The 21,037-nt window shown below is 35.1% G+C and overlaps 1 protein-coding gene and 2 long non-coding RNA genes across 7 annotated transcripts in view; 1 reads left to right on the top strand and 2 right to left on the bottom strand.

Moving 5' to 3' along the window:
* Nucleotides 1-20,658, top strand: part of ANO4 (anoctamin 4) — an 84,218-nt gene extending 63,560 nt beyond the window's left edge. For all 5 annotated transcript variants that reach the window (XM_034403157.2, XM_034403159.2, XM_034403155.3 and 2 more), the window contains 11 exons: nt 355-519; nt 2,194-2,230; nt 4,523-4,634; nt 7,571-7,628; nt 8,580-8,677; nt 11,164-11,306; nt 11,992-12,144; nt 13,155-13,302; nt 15,543-15,662; nt 17,602-17,707; nt 18,336-20,658. In XM_034403157.2, the coding sequence (XP_034259048.1) occupies nt 355-519; nt 2,194-2,230; nt 4,523-4,634; nt 7,571-7,628; nt 8,580-8,677; nt 11,164-11,306; nt 11,992-12,144; nt 13,155-13,302; nt 15,543-15,662; nt 17,602-17,707; nt 18,336-18,527 (1,332 nt within the window). In that variant the 3' untranslated portion in view covers nt 18,528-20,658. The remainder of the gene's footprint in view (nt 1-354; nt 520-2,193; nt 2,231-4,522; nt 4,635-7,570; nt 7,629-8,579; nt 8,678-11,163; nt 11,307-11,991; nt 12,145-13,154; nt 13,303-15,542; nt 15,663-17,601; nt 17,708-18,335) is intronic.
* On the bottom strand, nt 503-5,781 carry LOC117655580 (uncharacterized). The gene is made up of 3 exons (XR_004588721.3): nt 5,693-5,781; nt 2,389-2,429; nt 503-591 (listed from the first exon to the last, which is right to left on the bottom strand). It is a non-coding gene; the product is annotated as an uncharacterized LOC117655580 (long non-coding RNA).
* On the bottom strand, nt 13,530-19,459 carry LOC117655581 (uncharacterized). Its single transcript, XR_004588723.2, has 2 exons — nt 19,401-19,459; nt 13,530-14,444 (listed from the first exon to the last, which is right to left on the bottom strand). It is a non-coding gene; the product is annotated as an uncharacterized LOC117655581 (long non-coding RNA).
* Nucleotides 20,659-21,037: the final 379 nt, after the last annotated feature.

The raw sequence follows: 21,037 nt of genomic DNA, 5'->3' as shown, positions 1-21,037 counted from the left end.
GCATCCAGGAGGACACCCAGATTGCGAGCCCTCTCTGTGGGGGGCAAAGATTCACCCCCAATAGTCAGCGATGACACCTGCTGACTATATCGGGACGCCAGAAGCCACAGCCACTCGGTCTTGGAAGGGTTGAGTCTGAGCCTGTTCCTCCCCATTCAGACCCGCACGGCCTCCAGGCAGCGAGACATCACATCAAGGGGTGGTCTGGGATAAGGGATAAACCCCCACACATGTCCCATTTAAGAAAATCAGAATACATTTATAGATTACTTACTTGGATTTATTATTTAGTTGTTGAGAGCTACTGTACTCGTAAGCTATACTGTATGTTCTTTCTATCACCTCTTTCTTTAGATCTGTGTGGTGATCGCCGCTGTTTTTGGCATTGTTATATATCGTGTTGTGACTGTCAGCACTTTTGCTGCCTTTAAATGGGCTTTAATCAAGAATAACTCTCAGGTTGCAACAACTGGGACTGCAGTATGCATCAATTTTTGCATCATCATGCTGCTGAATGTTGTAAGGAAATTTCTTCATACCTTGATTAATTTCAATCTGTGTTTAGGTAGTTTCTTAGTTGTACTCAGATTTCTGTAATAAGAAATAGCCTTATCAGAACTATAGCACAACTTGTAGTATATGGTGGTTTAGCCAAAGTTTGTTTATATTTAAAAAGATTATTGATATAAAATTATTTTAAATGAATCATAAAATGTTTTATAAATGCACATACACATACAGGATTACACTGATTATATCAATATTGCTTTTCCTGCATATTTCTGGCATAACAGAGATCCACTGTGAACATTTAAAAATAAACAATAGCAAAATTAAGTTGCAGATTGAATAGATCAAACGTGTCAAAGGCACAGTAAGAATTTGAGAAATTCAAGAGGAATATCTCAACAATAATTACATATTTAATTTTGGGAAGCTCCTGGAGGTAGAACAGAGTATGACATGGATGGATGGATTGATAGATATAGAAACAGTTTTAGAGGCAAAATCTTATTGACTTTCTTTTTAAAATGCCTACAGAGCTAGTTAGAGCATTTTGAATCCTGCTGATTTTGCCTATTCAATATTGGTTTGCATTTGTACAAATCTATATTTCAAAATAACTGAGACAGTGCTTTGAGAAAGATATATTTGAGACTTGATGTTTTGTATTTATTATAAATGCAAATAAGATAGATAGACAGATAGACAGACAGATAGATCAATAGAATAAGACTTCAGCATTTTTACAATGTGAAAAAAAACTTCCGCTGCTCATTTTATTTAAAAAATTGAGACATTATTAAATATTTCACTAAAGATAGAGTAATGGTTGAAAATCGTTTAAAATATAAAAATAGAGCCCACCGTTCCATTTAACTTGGTTTGGAAATATATTTTGGAAAAATAGTGTTCTTCACTTTGATTTTTTAAGCACAATTTATAATAAAATAGATAAAGTATCTTAATCAAAAGCAGTCCCATTGCTGAAAAGTGAACAATGCCATATTTTTTTAAAGTATGTAAAAAATTAGATACTAGCAGTACAAATCCTATGTGAATCTAATAAATACATTATTGATTATATGCCATCAAATTGGTGTCAACTCCTAGTGACTGCATAGACTTTCTTTATAGTATAAATATTAGATAAATGCTAAATTACTTGGAGAAACAAATATGGAAAAATGGGCCCTTTTATAATCTGTCTGCTAAATTGAAAAATTTAGTGCATTTACATATTTTTGGATGAAAACACTGTTTCTTCTCACACCAAGGCCATAGTAATATTTGAACAGGAATAAATTGCCCTTCTTTTCTATTCCTGCTTTTCCTCCAATGATTAGAGTTTTAACTTTAAAACAAAATGCTTATTTGCATTTATAATAAATATAAACATAAATAATTCATCTCAAATGTACCTTTCCCAAAGCACTGTCTTATTTGATTCGAAATATAGATTTTTACAAATGCAAACCAATATTGAATATCCAAACTCGGTGAGATTCAAAATGCTCTAAACTAACTCAGTAGGCATTTTTAAAAGAAAGGTCAGTAAGATTTTGCCTCTAAAGCTGTCATTATCACTGCTAGAATAGAGAAATAAGGAATGAAGGTAGTAAGCACATAATGTTCGTCAAATCTGATTTATATATTACATTAAAATTATATGCTGTTTTTCATTTTTTGCAGTTGCATGAAAAGGTTGCTCTTTTTCTGACAAACTTAGGTAAGTAATGAAAATGAAGTAATATGTTTCATGGTTATCATGCACCTTCATTTCCTGCATGAATGGAGCTAACAGTATGCTGTATTATTTGTTTCTCTGTGTCACTGTATGTATTTATGTGTATTTGTATGTGTTCATGTTTCCACAAATCAACTTACTTTTCTATATGCCAGTTTTCCCATTCATCCGGTCTTCCATCCTACAGAGCAAGGATGCAGTGAAATAAGACCTGGAACAATTCCTTGTATAATAGACAATACTAAGCAAAAGAGGTAACTAGTTGAATCCCTATGTGATACAGTTGCATATGCAGTGGTGGGCTGCTGCCGGTTTGGACTGCTTTGGGAGAACCGGTAGTTCAGATGATCAGCTGGCCCCGCCCACCCGCACCCGCCCTATCCTGTCCTATATTTCCTTCTTTCTGGCTCAGCTGATTTGCACAGCACAGCTGATTTCCGTGCCTCGGCTGTTCTCCTTACCTTAGAAGGCTGCCTTAGAAAGCTGCCTTAGAAGGTAAGCAGCTGAGCTTCAAATTGCTGTATTTTGAACACTGCGTGCAAGTGCATTAGGCACACACACGTGCGAAGCCTGTGGGCGGGCGTGAAGCTCACACTCATAGAACCAGTTGTTAAACTGGTTGTAGCCCACTACTGTGCATATGTATTAAATTTTTTGCACAAAAATTCTATTCGCATGATTAGATTGAACTGTAACTGATGTTACTTGTCCTAAACAGCATAAAATGGACTGTTAGTTCTAGTTCTAAACTTGTCCAATCTATTTAAGAACCATCAGTGTGAGACAGACTTTGTAAAAAGCTGGAGTTGTTTTTGCTATGTCAAAAAAAGGTCTTTGATTTCAGATTGAATTTTCCCCTTCACTACATTAAACAATACACGTGCTGCTTTATTTCTCAGAGTTTGTTTACAACCAAGTGTTTATGTGGCATGCCTTGCCTAACTAAGTGCTTGAATTTTTCAACTAGCATCTTTAAGATGTTTTAGTGTTGTTTTTTCAGGCACTATTAATATGCAGTAGGAAGGAAAGTTCTCCAAACAACTCCCTTTGAAACCTATTGCCCAGCATTTTAGAATGTGTTCTGTCAGACTTTGGTACAAAAGGACCAAATGCAAAAGATACCATGTGGGACCAGACCTTCTTTCTGTAAAACAATGTTCATTTGTTAGAACTCTGTAACAAGTCATCTGAGTAGAATGTTTATAACCTTGGTAGTTTTGCGAATGAAGGGAAATCTACATGGCCTAGGATAATGTTGGAGGATGCAATCAGATTTACCACCAATTTATCAAGTACATAGGAGCGAGGGACACAAGGAAATAAAAATCAACGACTTAATAGCCAGCCATCAACACTAATTAACAACTAAAAGCTACACACAACCAGGTACCATATAAAATAAAATGCATAGAATAGCCCAATGCACATACTCTGGAGAGAGAGAAGTTTCCTGAGGATGGGCTGCAGCACAAGCCCAGAAGCTTAGAAGAATAAACCTTTGGTCCCAATGACTGACTCAGATAGGATCCTTAGTACGGGTAGCTTTTCTTACAGCTACTGTACCTACTGTAGTTGCAACTAACATTTGTACTAGCTCCTATTTTCTAAAATTAGATCATATGGCCAAGTATATGAAAGTCCTATTGGACATCAGTTCCTCCCACATCATCATATTTTTCTCTCCACAAAATAACAGAAAATTTAAAGTTGGCCTCTTTGGGTCCTAAATACAATTGAGCTGCTGAGAATACTATATGAGTCAATCCACTCACATCCCATTTGATGTCCATTGAGTTCATGCATTTTTCGCACTTTTAAAGGCCAGGAATGGTTCCAGGTTCAGATCTCTCTGTTCAGTTACAAGCATCTCCAACGGGAAAACTGAAAACAAGAAACTTTCTGTATAGAGAGCAGGCAGAACCTGCAAGTTCCTGCTGGTGGATACTGTCTGCCTGCACTATGTATACTACTTATCCTGCAGTGTTTCTCAATCATGGCAATGTTAAGTTGTGTGAGTTCAATACTAAGAATTCTCCAGCCAGCTTTTCTGGCTGGAGAATTCTGGAAGTTGAAGTCCACATATCTTAACATTGCCAAGGTTGAGAAGTACTGTCTCAGAAACTAGACTTTCCCTGAATATGGGCTGCATTATAAGCAAGATCTGTAACTAAGTTTACCGGGACATTTCTAGACTTGTAGGGTGCATGCAGTTTCCCCAAATCCAGCATTCAAATTTCAATAAAGATTACAATTTCCATTTTTTTTTCATTACAGAGCAGCCTCGTACTGAATCTGAGTGGGAAAACAGCTTCACTTTGAAAATGTTTCTTTTTCAGTTTGTTAATCTGAACAGTTCTACTTTTTATATAGCATTTTTCCTTGGAAGGTAAGATTAAATAATATGATATCTGCCTCTGTAAAATTGTTGTTTGTTTTGAATTCATGTTAAGTATGCCTTAAGTAGTAGAATACAGTATGTCCCTCGAAAGTTCATAAATGTAGATTAACTGTGATCACTAAAGACACTTTTAGGGAGTCACATTGTCTAATACCTTCTGTATTTTTATCTGTAATACCACTTACATAAGAACATGCTATTCCTTTGTGGTTAAGTAATGTTACAGCAAGTGCAGAAAAGCAGTAAGGAAGAGTAATGAAAGGTAGAACATAGGGGAAATATTCCCACCCCCATTCACTATATCTTTCAATAAATTCCATCTTTCTTTCACTATGTCCATCCATTAACTCATCCATTGACTTTTGTTATTTAAATTTCACAGCTTGGTTCCATCCAAAACCACTTTGTCTATCTTCTTCTTACTATCAACCCATTCAATCTTCTTTGTGTGATTTAATAATTCATTCTCTATATAAAACCAAGCCCTTTCAACAACCTTCTTTTATACTGTATCCATAAAAATGTTAAACAAGAAAGAAATATTATCTTACTCTGTTCAGTCATTAATTAAGCATTTCAATTATTGCCATGCATGTTTTACTTCCATCACATCTGCCTAGAATTGTTCAACAGTGAGATGAGCAACATATAAATTTAATAAAAATAAATCATATACCATTTTTGTATTCCACAATATCACCCATTTTTCAGTATTCAGTCCACATTCATTAAGCATCTATTCATTCTTGACACTATCTGTTCTAAATTTACTAAATATTTCTTGATTAAATCTTTCCCACTGCATTGGTCTTCCTTTTAAATTTCTCCTCATACAGCTTTCTTGTAATGTGGTGGATGAAAAGGTATATTATAAACAGCCATTTTAGCTTCTTTTAATAAACATAAATTTCTTGCATACATATTACCAGTATGTATTGCCATCATGTGCAAAACCTAAATCTTTCCATCGATTTTTTTCCCCATCTTTAATAAATACTAGGCAATCTAAAACTCCTGGGGTCATCATTTCAGAGATATTTCCTTACCAGATTCCTCAGTGCCTTCAACAATGGCAGAGCTTCTAATGCACTGCCTTCAATGGAAAAGTTGGGATACATTCATTTCATACTGATAATAGCCCATGTTGGGATGTATAGCACAGTCAAACATCAGCACAGTGAATCTTTTATGACATTTTCTATTATGTCATAACTGTTACAAGGTAGTTTTATGTCATAATGTCATACTGCATTTTAAAAAATTTACCAAATTTTAATTCCACATGAATCATGGGTCCCAGATTTTGGACTCATTCTATAAATTAGTCCATTTGAGGTTTATACCTCAAGTGCTCTATAGCACTTTCCCATGGTACCCACCTCCCTATAATCTGTACCACACCTGCCTGTCTCCCCGGTCATGCACGTTCTGTAGTGCCTGCCTCTGATACCCTCCCACACTCTGTAGTGCTCTCCCAAAGCACCGTCCTACTTGACCTTAGCTCTCACCTGCCATCCTGCTTGCCTGATTTCCCATCTTACCACATGACAGTCTACGCTTAATAACCCATGCAGTTTTTGAGTTATGGCAACAACTAGGATTGCAAGGACTGTGATTGCTAAGTAATGTGGTCATATGATATTATGCTTTATAATGGCATCACTTAATGATGGAAATTCCAGTCCTACTTGCCATCATAACCCAAGAACTACCTATATTTGGGACAATATGTCACAAGCATAACTGAAGCCCAGATTTATTCCAAGTGTGCTGAGGCTATTCTACACTAGATAAGTTCTCTACCAGCAGTTTAAATATTATGTTGCAAACTAACTCCACAAATAGGTGGCGCTATTGCTTAGCACATTGTAAGCCGCCCTGAGTCTCCGGAGAAGGACGGCATATAAATCAAATTAAAAAAAAAATAGGTGAATGAAAAGATATATCTAGGTGTCTGAGTGGACCACTGCTTAAGTATGAGTCAGCAGTGTACTGCAACTGTGAAGACCCTATTGTCTTTTAATACATCAACGCATCAAATAATCATTTGGAATGTTTCACTTTTTTAATAAAATGTTTTGGGGATGTTTACCAACACCTGAAAAATATCAAATGTATCTTTTGTTTGAAAGATCAGTATGTGCTTTATCATGAATATTTTGATATGGCTAAGCTGAAACAGTTATCTATGAATCAAAACCAAGAACAAAATTATTATTGTTAGCGAACATCTTGTTTTTACACAGATAGGAAAAATAAAATAAGAGATGTCAAACTCAAGGCCCACGAACCGGATCTGACTCATGGGGTGTTTAGATCTGGCCCACAATGCCGCCCTGGAAATAGCAAAGGACCGGCCCATGGCGCCTCCGCCCGCAAAAACAGAGCTTGGGAGGGCCACATGCAGCTCCCCCCAGGCTCTGTTTTCACTGACAGAGGGCTGCAGGAGGCCGTCACAGCCAAAAATGGAGCCCAAGGGGGTGAACAGCCCCCCCCCCAGCTCCATTTTTGCTAGTAGAGTGCTAGCAAAACAAACTGCTAGCAAAAGTGGATCCCCCCCAGCCGCACCTGGGCCACCACAGGTGCCCCCAACATGAGTGACGTTGAGCTGGCCACGCCCATGCCCACCTGGCCACACCCAGCCAGCCCCCTGAGGTCAAACACAACCCTGATACGGCCCTTAATGAAATCGAGTTTGACACCCCTGATCTAGATTCTTATATAAACCACAAAAATATTGTTAAAAAACAATTGGTACATTGTACATTCAAATACTAAGTACTAAATACTAAATGCAAATTTAATGCCCTTTTCCTTGGAAAAATACAATTGTGCCTCTCGTCTTTGATCTTCTCCTCTTACATTCCTATTGTTTTGATCAAAAACGTACCTGCAAAGAGATGATGACCTCTCCTATATTGAAGGTTTACAGGTCACCCTGGTGCCTACCTCAGACTGATAAACAGATGGAGACTAGAAGAAGTAAGTGTTTTATATTAATATTGAAGCATATTGTACAAAGTTTCCATGCATACATTCTAGGGTTGAAATAAGTTATGCAGAAGTATCTGGAAGTATATCATATTTTATAGTATCTAAAATATATCTAATGTACTAAAAATAATGTGTGAAGTAATTAACGGTGCAATTTATTGGAAGTAATTGCTATTGAGTTAATGTGGCCTACTTCTATATAAATGCATGTGGAATTGTAATAAAAGGATACACTGCAGTTTAAATCCAATAACTGTACACAGTTGTTCAGAAAATAATCCAGTTTAACTACATTTGACTGACAGCTACTGTTCAAGCTTTTTCTGGCTTTGTATTGTCCATGGCAGCAGGCAGATGTCAGTAAAGCTTAGGTTTTGACCACTCCCAGACTGACCAGTCTGAAGACTTCATTGCCCATTCTGCAGAAATCATTTTCCTAGCAGGTGAAAATGCACAGCTAATCATTAATAGGTCTGGGAAGGTTTTCAAACTTTACAGCCAATTGGTCATACAAATAAAAACTGATTTCCTTGATTTCCCACTTCAATCCTTGTAGCTTCTGTTATTAATGCCAATGCAAGACATCACCTTAAACTGATATTCCCAGGGACCAAAGCTCATATCCTAGCCTCTTTGATTCAAAAAAACCCTCTATTGGTTATGAATTGCCCAACCTAGCATAAGCACTTATGCATAAATTTAAACAGCAGTATGTAAATTCTTCTTCCGTAAATACCCTGGTGCAATTTTAAACAGCAAGGTAAAAGAAAGTGTTTGAATGATGTACATAATAATGATACGATAAGGATACATACAAGGCTGAGTGAAATGTGTATTCCCAGTATTCCTCAGTATGAATGCTGGTGTTTCCTTCCAATAATTCCCAGTCAGCATGGCTTAAACTTCTCTTTGTTCCCTTGCTGCCTGCTTCTTCTGCAGTGCCACCCTAGTGGATGCCTTATTGATCTCTGTATGCAGATGGGTATTATAATGGTGCTAAAGCAGACTTGGAACAACTTCATGGAATTAGGCTACCCGTACGTATGTGCTTTTTAAAAATATACATATTAATGCTTGCTTATTGTAACATGTACAGAATAGTTGCTGACAGATACCTCCTGGGCAATGTAACCTGTTCATTCTGCTTTTGTAGATAACATTCTATTTATTGTGAAGAGATGTCAGATCCTTTATATCAGTGGTCCCTAACCTTTGAAGCTTGGTGGCCCAGCTGGGGGGAGGGGGAGAAGGGAACCGGGCTGCGCAAGCGGTGGGCTGGCATGTGTGCAGCTCAACTTGCACGTGCGGTCCAGCCTGCCACTTGTGTGCATCGAGTTATGCGTGTGCCAGCCCATCACTCGCACGGTCCAGTTGCAAATAGGCTACGGGGTATAGCTCAGTAGTGGGTCACAGCCCCAGGGTTGGGAACCCCTGCTTTATATAAATTGGAATAGTAATAATCAAAGGTTTCTGTATTGCCAAATTATTTGTTATACTGCGTCATCCTCCTTTCAAAATCATCTTTTTTTTTTCATTCCCTAATATATAGGCCAAACACCTTCTTGGTTTATTTGCATGTTCAAAGTTATTTTGTTTAAGGGTGTTCAATTTATTCCCTAATTATTTAAACACATAGATAATAAGTTTGGTTTAGAATGTTTATATTGATTTCTTTAATTCTTCTTTACTTTTAATTTCTCGTAAGATCTCCCAGATTTTTCCTGGGCTTTCTTTTTCAATTGGCTTCCATCCCATACTCTTTTTTGTCTATTCCTTTGTTTAGGTTTTTGTCAAACAATTCTGTTAATTTCTCTTTGACATCTTTACTATTCACTCTTTCTGTAATAAAGTTTCATTTCCATCTAAAGTTTGCTGATTTCTTTCTTAAAGTCAATTCAACTGGATTGTGATCAAAGAAAGCTTTTGAGGCTAGAATAACTAATTTTTTTGAAATTCTTATGTCTATTTTGAAAATGATTGGTGAAAAAATGGTGTATTCCCTAGAATTATCATTTTTTTATCTGTAGATATTGACTAATGTTAAATTTTCTGCAAGAAGCACTTTGACAATTTTCCTTGGGTAGTTTTGATTATTTTTTCAGATATTCTATCCAGTTGTGAAAACACCATAGCATTCCAGTCGCCTATCAGAAACCAACTTTGGTATGGTAGATTTAACACTAGGTCCATCATGTTTGTAGAAAGTATTTCTATTGTTCAGGACATAAATTCCCAGCACACAGGTTTTTTGGCCATCTAGTTCTGTTTCTACCCTTACATATTTACCATCCTGAACAGTTGTTATTATGGTTTTTATTGGGCAATGTATAGAACACTGCCATGTTTGATTCTGCTGAGCTAAATTCATATACATTTTTGTAAATTAAGTATTTTACATCTTTATTTCTAATATATGTTTCCTGAAGACACATTATAGCCTTTTTTTAAGGTGGTGAAATAGGTTTTTTTCCCTCCTTTTTGGGGGGGAGTTGGCGCCATTTATGTTCCAGAGTAAGCATTTTATTATAGTTAATGAACTGTTTTTGAAAAATCTGTGTCCATAGCCCTCACCTTTTTTTCTTATTTCATGCTGGTTATATACTTAACTTGTCTCTCAATTTGTTTGGATATTCGCTCCTCAGTGCCTTTCTGGGTCTGTTGTAATTCATTTTTGTATTTCTCTAGAAATTCTCTGGCCTTTTGCATAATATTTAGTCTAAATCTGTTTTGTTGGAAGGTAAAATCTATGTATTCTAACTTTTCCCAACAAAATGAGTGGTTTTAATATTTCAGTTAGGAAAGTCTTTTCTTATACATAGGATTCTAATAAGAATTTCTTTCAAAATAATTACCTCTACATTGTTGAGCTTCAATTTGGATTTGAAATGGCATTGGAGGATTTGTTCTCTTGTTACTTTCCTTTAAAAAATGCACCAACGAATCTCTTGGAAAGTGTTAATTCTATATATTTTGTCATATATGGATTTTTTTTTTTTTTTGTAATCTACTTGCCAAGCAAAGAAATCAGCTAGAGCATGGGTCACCTTTTTCTGGATGTCTTCATCTGGATCCTCCAGGATAGCTCTAAGTCTTAAACACTGCTCATTTTGATGAAGTTCCAACAGTGATGAGTTATAGAGGTCTCTTAAACTATATGCCCACGGCGTGGATATGTTCTTATTCCACCCAGAGGAATTTTCAGCATCCCACCAGTGTTTTCGATAGGAGCTAAGGACCAAAGTGCCATCTTGCTGAGAAGAAGTTCAGCTTCAGACACTCACAGCTAGATCCGCCACACGGGAACTTTGCATTTTTGGCAATCAGATTAGTACATTGGTTATTCCAATTTTTATTTTATACTTTAAGTTGCTTATTTTAATTATGTTTTTGTTATGTGGCTATTTTTCTTGGAATTGTGTGAAAATGAGTACCTCTATTAAAAAAATCCAAATGTAGGGCAAAAATAAAAAATTGAAATTTAAGTGATCTGAAAAATATGTAAAAATAATATTCACATATGCAGGATAATTCAGAACTGGTGGACCAGACGAAGACTGCGGCAAGAGTATGGTTCACAGCAAAAAACAACTTTACCACAATGGGAAAAAGACTATAACTTGCTGCCTTTGAATGCCTATGGACTCTTTGATGAATACCTCGAAATGAGTATGAACAATTTTTTCTTTGTTGCCTGATTCTGGTGTTTTTATATATTACTCATGATCCGATATAATAATGTATTTTTTTTAAAAAAAAAAACTTCCAGGACAATGTTACATCCATTGTAAGCTTGTAAAATTATTTTCAGAGAGATAGCCATTTTTCAGCAAAAACATCTCTTGTGGCATTTTGATATAAATTCTCAGGCATCACTGACCTAAGTGTAAATGAAATTAGGTTAACCAGGCATGTTGACTCTAAGAGTAGATACTATGCCTTCTAGCATTTCAAACTGTAGCATTGATAAAGAGGTACTGGAAAGAAACTGATTTAATCTAGAAGCTTAGATTCTTTTCATTATTTTGGAGATGATAAAACATTGTACATTTTGATTTGTATCTTGCCATTTTAAGCAGCAATGTAGTCTGCAAATCTGTAGATATACTGTTTATTCTGGGATATACTGTCTAGATATTCCACTCTGTACAGAAAGAATATCTTATGAATCTGCCATTGTTAGTATTTAATGTTGTGGGTTGCAGAAGAAATGTTTTTCTATATAGAAATCGTATTCGACCCTTATTCTGAATTTATTTTTTAGTGTACACTTTTACTGGCCTTTGATAATATACAATACACATAAAATATACGTGGCTAAATATGACATTCCTTCTCTCATTTTCCTTCTCAGTCCTCCAGTTTGGATTCACAACTATATTTGTAGCAGCTTTTCCACTTGCTCCACTTCTGGCTTTATTGAACAATATCATTGAAATACGCCTTGATGCATATAAATTTGTCACCCAGTGGAGACGGCCATTAGCTTCCAAAGCAAAAGATATTGGTAAACAATCTTTAATGGGTGTAAAGTGTTGGTGCAAATTGAAGTTGAAATTTATAATCTAAGACCATCTAGTCTTCATCTGGGATATTTTTCAGACTAACCTATCAGATCCTGTCTCATCCAAGAACTGACAGGGTCTAATCTTATTTAGTTTTGTTTCAAGATCAGCCAAGATCAACTGCTAGTAATTACTTGGACAATAAGTAGAGCCATAATCCAAATGTGCCAGCTCATTACTGGTACAAAGCATTTCTTTAACAATATAGATTACTCAAACCAGAGGTGGGTTTCAGCAGGTTCTGACCAGTTCTGGTGAACCGGTACTGGAAATTTTGAGTAGTTCGGAGAACCAGTAGTAAAAATTCTGACTGGCCCCGCCCCCATCTATTCTCCGCCTCCCATTCCCAGCTGATTGGGAGGAAATGGGGATTTTGCAGTATCCTTCCCCTGCCACGCCCACCAAGCCATGCCATGCCCACCAAGCCACACCCATAGAACTGGTAGTAAAAAAATTTGAAACCCACCACTGACTCAAACATACATATATCCCCCTAGCTGCAATTTCCAGAAATAGCGTTCACCGAATGGCTTATTTCTGAGACAATTTTCACTCATTTTCACATCAGGAAAAAAAAATCAAAAAAAGAATTGTAGATATCAGACTCAGGGTGGCAAGCTTTTAGTGTTAATTCATTTATAGACACCATAGGAGAATAACCAACTAAATCTATGGTGGCAAACATTAAAAGGAGCCTGGGAGCACCTTTTCCAACTAACACATTTCAAAAACTTGTAAGATTCATCAATGGGTACTACCAGATTCTGATCTTTTACATTCATTTGAAAAAACATCTAATGGGGAAATCTTTGGTATTGACATTTTGTAGGCAGTCTGGTAGACCTAACTAGAACTGGGCCATAAATAATGTTGATTAAAGTAGTGCATAAATGCTACAATTTAGCTAATAATTTCAGAAGCTAAAACTGACATGCCTCTTTTCTTTTGTTAGGAATCTGGTATGGAATTCTTGAAGGCATTGGAATTCTTTCTGTCATCACAAATGCATTTGTTATTGCTGTGACTTCAGATTTTATCCCACGGCTTGTTTATGCTTACAAATATGGACCATGTGCAGGTCAAGGAGAGGCCGGACAAAAGTAATTTTTTAAGAAATATGCTACAAAATAATACAAATATCTTTTGCAGTTTCAGTTTTAGAACCTCATAACAACATGTCTAAGATTTCATTCAGTAGGACTATGAACTTTTTAATGAGATATTTAAAGAGAAATATCATTGTTAAGCTTCTTCTTTGCATCCAAATTATTCTGCGGTTTGATTCCACTGCAAAAATAATAAAAATAATTTGAAGGAGACTAAACCACCAATACAACCAGCTTTTATTAGCTATTTATGGGAAAGCAGGCCACAAAGCTTTTTAGAAAGAACAAGTATTCTGAAGCCAATAACTAAGCAAATAACTTTGGTTTAAGATTATTGAACATGATTGTCATATTAAAGATAACTACTTTTTAAAATATTAAATAACACCACCACATAAAACAATCTTCCTCTGTGACACCAATAAGATCTATTATTTCTATTTTGATATTTCTTTTTTATGAAATAAACCTCACATATCTATATGATGAATCAGAATAAGCTAGGCAGCATTTGTTTCATTAACCATTTAGATGTATTATATTTTGCATTCCTGTTATACAGAAAGCTATTTCCAAAATTTTCTCGAGTGAATATATTTGGATGTTATTGCAGCTTTGTCATAGGATAAAAGACACAAAGTTATAATTTTGGGTATGCATTTCTGCTCATTCATTAATGAGTCAAGGATTTGGCACTTAATTACAGAGGAAAAGCCTATATTCTCTTGCTTTAATTTCTATAAAAAAAATTTCCTGTAAAGCTGAATGTAAGGAGCTGAACTATTGATTATCCTTTCTAGCAATGGATAGCTGCATTGCTTTTTCTGAGGAAAAACATTTTGAAGCTGCATTATATGAAGTTTTTCATCTTAAAATGCTAGTATTGAGAACAGCAGTGAGAACTGGAAGAAATGTAGCAGATTAAACAACACGTTTTATAAGAAAGCCAATAAAGTTATTTATTTAATCCATCATAGTGACCAGTAGAAAGTGCTTGAACTCCATTCCAGTTGTAGCTGTCAACCAATCACTGGCAAAAGCTTTGATGAATTCTAAGCTGCCCCTCTTCCTATGATGGGCTCTCCAGAGCTTGAGTTATTTGTATCATTCCATTTCAGTGCAGAAAGGGGCTTTACCTAGGGGTGGAATGGCATTTTTTAAAAAAAATCTTGGAAGTAATGAAGTCTCATGTAGCTAATGATGTGATCCTATGCTATATCTGAGGACAAATGAAGGTAATTCTAAGACAAGGCAATTCTACACTATTGTCATTTGTCTTTAATGACATTTCATTATTATATGTTATTTTTTTCCTAGGATTAGTAAACTGATTTGAAGTTTAAAAAATTCATACCTGTCTCGAGCCAATTGAAGTTGAAAATACAAAAAAAAAATGAGCATGAGAGAAGTATATATTCAGCATATTCACAAATAAATATTTAACTAAGATCTATTTTAATAGTTTGAAAATAAAAAGTATTATTAGGAAGAATATAGTAACATAAAAATGGTTGGATCCCTACTGTATTCTGTGTATCCTATTCAATTCATCCCATTCATTTCAACTGAAATCAATATAATCTAAGTTAGCCTTGATTAAGATTTCATTGAGCCCAGTGGATATTCTGTATTTTTTAATTTTATTAAGATTGTTCTTCATTCCAACTGTGAAAAAAAGTATCTTTTCCTTATAGCCCTTTGGCTCAGTATTAAAAATAAATTAACTAAAAATTGGTCAGTGACCAAAATTAAGTGTATTCATTTACTGCATTACTAACTAGAATCTCATGTGCAGTTCTCCATTGACTGGGATTTCTTTTTAAATAATTTTATATAACGTGATTGCAGAACAAATATTTTGATTAAGAATCAGTATTTTTCTCTTGAAGTTACGAATAAAAAACCTCTAAGCCCTTAAAAAAACTGAACAATTTTGTGTTTTTTCCAGATAATAAAATCCTCGGTGTATATTTATTTCAACATACAAATAACCAATCTAATGCTTTGGAAGATATGTTTACTCTTATTTTCCCAATTGTAAATGATCAGAAACTTGGCAGATAATTTCTGTATTATTTTCATCAATCCAGAATTAAATCCAACAGCTCTTCCTAGGATGTTCATTGTTAGCAAATAATCTAAGTAATATGGACCTGAGTTTTTGTGAGTACTTATTATCTTAGAATCTGGTGTAAGAAGGCTGACTTCTGAGTAAAACCATTCTTTCTTTCTAGGTGTATGGTTGGCTATGTTAATGCAAGTTTATCACTATTTTTGGTGTCTGATTTTGAACATCGTTCAGAGCCATCATCAAATGGAAGTGAGCTTTCTGATGCATCTTTAAAATATTGCAGGTAAAGAAATATATGTGAAAATGCTGCATGTTTATCAGAATTTTTACTGCTTTACCATCATTATTTTTATTCAAAACAGTATACATCTTTTTTTTAAAAAAATTAACATTGACCTAAAGCACAGGTGTCAAATTGCTGTCATTTGACGTTTTGCGACGTTTCCTCCCTTCGCAGAGCTGGGATGGGCGTGGCCTGTGTATGACACATCCAGCCCACGGGCTGCCAGTTTGACACCCCTGACCTAAAGCAATAGTAGCTACAAAAATCCATTTTCAGAAATAGAAAACTTTAAATGCTTGCTTAAGTAAAATAAAAGTGTTTTATGCCGTATGAAATCAAATCAGGGTTTTCCTGAGTTATTCTTAGGTCTCCATCACAACTTCCATCAGCAATTTAGGATGGTAAAAATACTAATTTATCCAATATAGTGCATATGAAGCAAAGGACTAAGATGCTGACTGGATACCATTTTATTATAGAAAAAGCTAGAACATTATCCACTAACATCCACAGGGAGGGACAAACTGGCAAGGTAGCTGTAGCATGATAAAAAACCCTGTGCATGACACTGAATCATATACAAACTGGTAGAGCCTCACCACCTTGCCTGTTCTGACATCCTCCCACAGATATGAGACATTAGTAGCTATGTAGACCATTTAAGACCTTTAAGATGTGATTTGTACAGGTAGTTAAGATTATGACTATTCATTCAGTGACTGCTCAAAGTTTCATTGGCATTGAATAAGGGAGATCTAGGATAGGTCCTCAGAACTCCGGTTTTGCAGTGTCCCGCTGGTCACATGAGCACAATTTCCAACATTCCCTGCTGGCTTCCCACAAGCAAAGACAATGGAAACGCCAGCAGGAAGTCAGAAGTCACAATGTCAGTCTTACCAGGTAGACCCAACAAGAAACATAGGCTATTTCTACTTTATTGTAAAATTGTATTAACAGAATTCTATAAGTGTGAAACTACAGTTCTCCCTCCATCACCTTAAGAAAGGTCCTTCCTGAGCCTTTCTCTGCCCATTATGCAGCTATGGGCTATGCTGTCTCTTATCTGACTGTTCCCTAGACAGCATCATTTTGCCTATTCTCCCAAAGACATTCTACCATACCATTGCAGTCAATCATAGGAGCCCCCCATTTAACAATCCATATGGTTTTCATTTAACAGTGGCAACTGGAACTGCCAGAATTGGCATCACTAAATGGCATGATCATGTGATGTCATACTTTACAACCATGTTGCTTACTGATGGAGTTCCCAGTTCCAATTGCCATTGTAACCTGAGGACTATCTGTAGTCACATTAAATCTGTTATGAAAATATAACAGCACTTAAACGTAATGCAGAAGCTGTGTTTGAATTTTAATACCAAAAGATGAAGAAGATATAGATAGAAAAGGGATGGAAACACAAGAAATAGGTAAGAAGCACACATAATAAGCTAAAAATCAGATATTTATGTAGATAAATGTGGCAACCTGTGACATATGATGTCATAACCCATTGATTGCGATGGTTAATCTGACTGGTCTCACTAGTTTGGCAAGTGTCCCCTTTCTCCCTAATCATTTCATGTGTCCCACACAAAGATACTCAGTGGAATGGGATGTCAGTAACAAGATAAAATTGGTATGCCATTCTTCAAATTATTACCTACCCAGTTATTTACAACTGTCATACTGTTCTCTTTAATGGCAAACAACATTATGCAAACATAAATGGTTTAAATCATCTTGTTGTTTGTCTAGAAGCTCAGTATATTGGGAATTTCCATAATCTTTCAATACCTTTAATTTCAATTATTAATGGGCTTAATGTTGAACAAAGGCTTCAAGACAGACTTATCATAGTAGTGTTGATATACATTCAGTAGACGTTTTGCATTTCAATAGACAAAATTTATCTTTTTTTCGCTTGTCCTTTCAGGTACAGAGACTATCGTGATCCCCCTCATTCTCCAGTGCCCTATGGTTACACGCTACAGTTCTGGCACGTCTTAGCTGCACGATTGGCATTTATTATTGTTTTTGAGGTAAGTTTCAGTTTTGCAGCCTTCCAAACGTAAAACTTAAAATGCTGATACTATTAACACTGGGTAGGCTGACCCTGTATAATAAATTCTGGTTTCCGTGCTCAATTTTTTTCTCTTCCAATATCTATTGAAAGGTTGCTGAAATGTTTTTTTCACAACACTATTCATATACATTCACAGTATAAGATCTTCCTATGTGAATCTATTAATTCAAAATAGCTGCTGTTTGTATCTAGGATGGCTCATAGTACCATGGATGCACAGATAATTCACTAAATGTAAATGTATTAAAATTTAATTTAATTAGTACTAAAATAAAAAAAAATTCTTAAATGTATCTGGATTGTTTCCTCCTCATATTTCTATTGTAGTGAACTAAATAAATTGACACTAATAAGTACAGTTAGCAATTAACATTGCTATCTGAATAGATACCAGTAGTTCTTTGAGATGTGAGGATGTTAATAGAAATGAACTGATTCTTTAAAAAAAGGAAATACAGAAATATAAAGACTGTGTGGAGACAACTGTATTTTTCCCATTACGTTTATTAATAATAAATATTACTGTATAAGTGTTCAGGTTATTATGCTAGTAAACTCACTTGCTGTTAAAACTTTCTTTACAGCACCTTGTGTTTTGCATAAAACACTTGATTTCCTATTTAATCCCAGATCTTCCTAAAGATCTAAGGGATCGTATGAGAAGAGAAAAATATCTGATTCAGGAAATGATGTATGAAGCCGAACTTGAGCGCCTCCAAAAAGAACAAAAGGAGAAGAAGAAAAATGGAAAATCTTACCATAAGGAATGGCCATAACTAATATTTACACCTAAATACAGGTGTAAAGTAAATTCTCCAGTAGACTGTAATTTTTCAAATAAATCAGAAGTTCAGAGGAGTAATTTATGAGGACATTGAACAGGGGTACTGAACACAAATCAGTAACCTGCACATTTTCCACAGTTAGTGTATTTTCATTAAAGGATACAATATAACATACTTATATCCAGCTATGGATAGGATTTAGCAATATATTTTTCAGAAGCATTAAAGTGACTCTATTCTGCAAAAGGGTAAGCATACTAAAGGTAATCCTTTTTTTTTTTAAGAGAATGCCTCATTTAGCAACTATCCAAAGTTATAATGGAAAAAGTAACTTTACGACCAGTCCTTGCATTTATGACGTTTGCAGGTCTGTAAAGCACAGCAATGCTGAAACATAAGCAATGTTGTAGTTTCGCTTAAGAACTGCTTTGCGCTTAACTACTGATTGGCTGGTGCCAATTGTGATTACTAAACAAGAAGTACCTGTACTTTGAAGACTTTTTATTGGCTGCCTGTTCATCACATGTGCATGCCCAGGCCACACTTCTGCTGGAAATGCAGGCACACAGGTAGCCGTTTAAAATCTTTTAAAGAGTAGTTGTGCTTCTTCCAGAGGAAGTGGATTCTTTAATATTTCAAGGATGGATTTTCATTAACATTACTTCATGTGGCTCCAGGATACTGTATAGATATTAGCATCTCTCTTCTCTTTCTTTGACATATATGTCATCTTTCTGCCAATATGTTTTGGGTCTGGAAATATGACCAACTCTCCCTGTTTGCTGTGTATGCGTGGACCTCCTCTTCCAAAGATAGAGAGGAAGAAGGGAATGGCATGCATACTCAGTAGTATCTGATACCTACCTCCATGATACTTATTTGCAATCTGATTATGTCTCCTAGGCTGCCAAAAAAAAAAAACCCTAGAAGAAAAAAATTAGAGAAATATATATTTCATTAACTATCTAGTTTTAAATTAAATTGAAACTTATTTTTTAGCATTCTAGTAATCATATTACAATCATAGTACAAGTTTAAGGATTCAGGATTAGTTACATTTAAGTAATACATTTAATATAGAAAAGGCATATGCACCCTAATCATTTAACTGGAAGATGGAAAGAAAAACTATTAACACATAAAAGTTTTAATGAGAGCTCAGCTGATTTTTGTTTATGCTGTGTAGGGCTGGGGAGGATTTTTTTTTTTTTAATTGTTTAACAAACAAAGAGATTCTGTGAATGGAAGCTCCCGGAAAAAGAAAGAGCAACTGTTTTTTTTCCATATAGATGTTGCTCAAGCCTGAGGACAAGTTTTACATATTCAAGATTCACTTCATTTAAATTAGGGATACCATGCAGTATTCTGGCAATCTAAAATAATGTTTGGATATTGTGTTGTTCATATCTGCAAGTAGCAGACCTATATTCTTTTCCTTTTTGTATTTCCTTAAGAACCCTGTCTTCAGGACACTTCAGGAAAGTGGAAATGATGCAATGTCAATTCATGGGCAATTTTAAAACAGCAAATGGGGCAAAACATTTCAAGTAGTTTATTATTTGGAATAATGAGGCAGCCTGCATATGATTGCTTTTGAATCTAGAAAAAAAAGTCTAACATACAAACAAACAAACAAACCTAATGTATACACCCTGGATCATTTTTCAGCCTGATTGCTCTTTTCTGTGTTGTTTCATCTGACATTTTTGAGTTTGTAAATAGAAATATGTATAACATTATCACTGATTAAAAGCATACCGTGTTTCCCAGTAAATAAGACCCTGTCTTATATTTTTTTGAACCCTGAAATAAGCACTTGGCTTTATTGCCATGCACTCAAAAACTGGATTGGACTTATTATCAGGGGATGTCTTATTTTGGGGAAAACGGTATCATAGTAGTATTTTTTTACTGTTATGTACATTAGACATACTGTTTGCATTGCGATTTTTAAAGAAAATGCTATATATCATTGATGAATATGTACTGTATATATTGTTTATTTGTAAATACCAAAAAATAACATAAAAATCAGTTTTGCACACTTATAGAATACCATTAATCATAAAGCTATATTTAGCATTCCTACAGTTATATAATAAATTTTAAAACATGTTATGAATTAAATTTTTGCTTTTGTGTTTATTTTTCAAAGAATAAAAAACATATTTTATGAAAGTCTGTTATGATTTTGTCTTTTAAAACATATTACTCATTTAAATCCACATTATATTAAGAAATCAGTTGCTCCCAAAATTAGAATAATTATCAGGTACCCATTCTCTGACACCTTAAAAAATTCCCTAAGTGAGCACAAAACTGCAGTGTTTTCCTGTAATCTGGTGGTCATTCCAGCATGTCTTTCCACTGTGAATCTTCCAGGCTTTGTTAGTGTAGTTTCTCTTTTGGTGATTTTTTAAAAAACTTAATTGCAATAGTTATTGACAGATTTATGGTACTTTATTTTTCTCCTATTAATTTCCTTGTTTATGTACTATTTA

Source organism: Pantherophis guttatus, chromosome 7 (assembly GCF_059756535.1).
Source record: "Pantherophis guttatus breed Tessera chromosome 7, ASM5975653v1, whole genome shotgun sequence".
NCBI lineage: Eukaryota > Metazoa > Chordata > Lepidosauria > Squamata > Colubridae > Pantherophis > Pantherophis guttatus.
The sequence above is the reverse complement of the archived record's forward strand: the minus strand, read 5'-3'. Positions and strand labels throughout refer to the sequence as shown.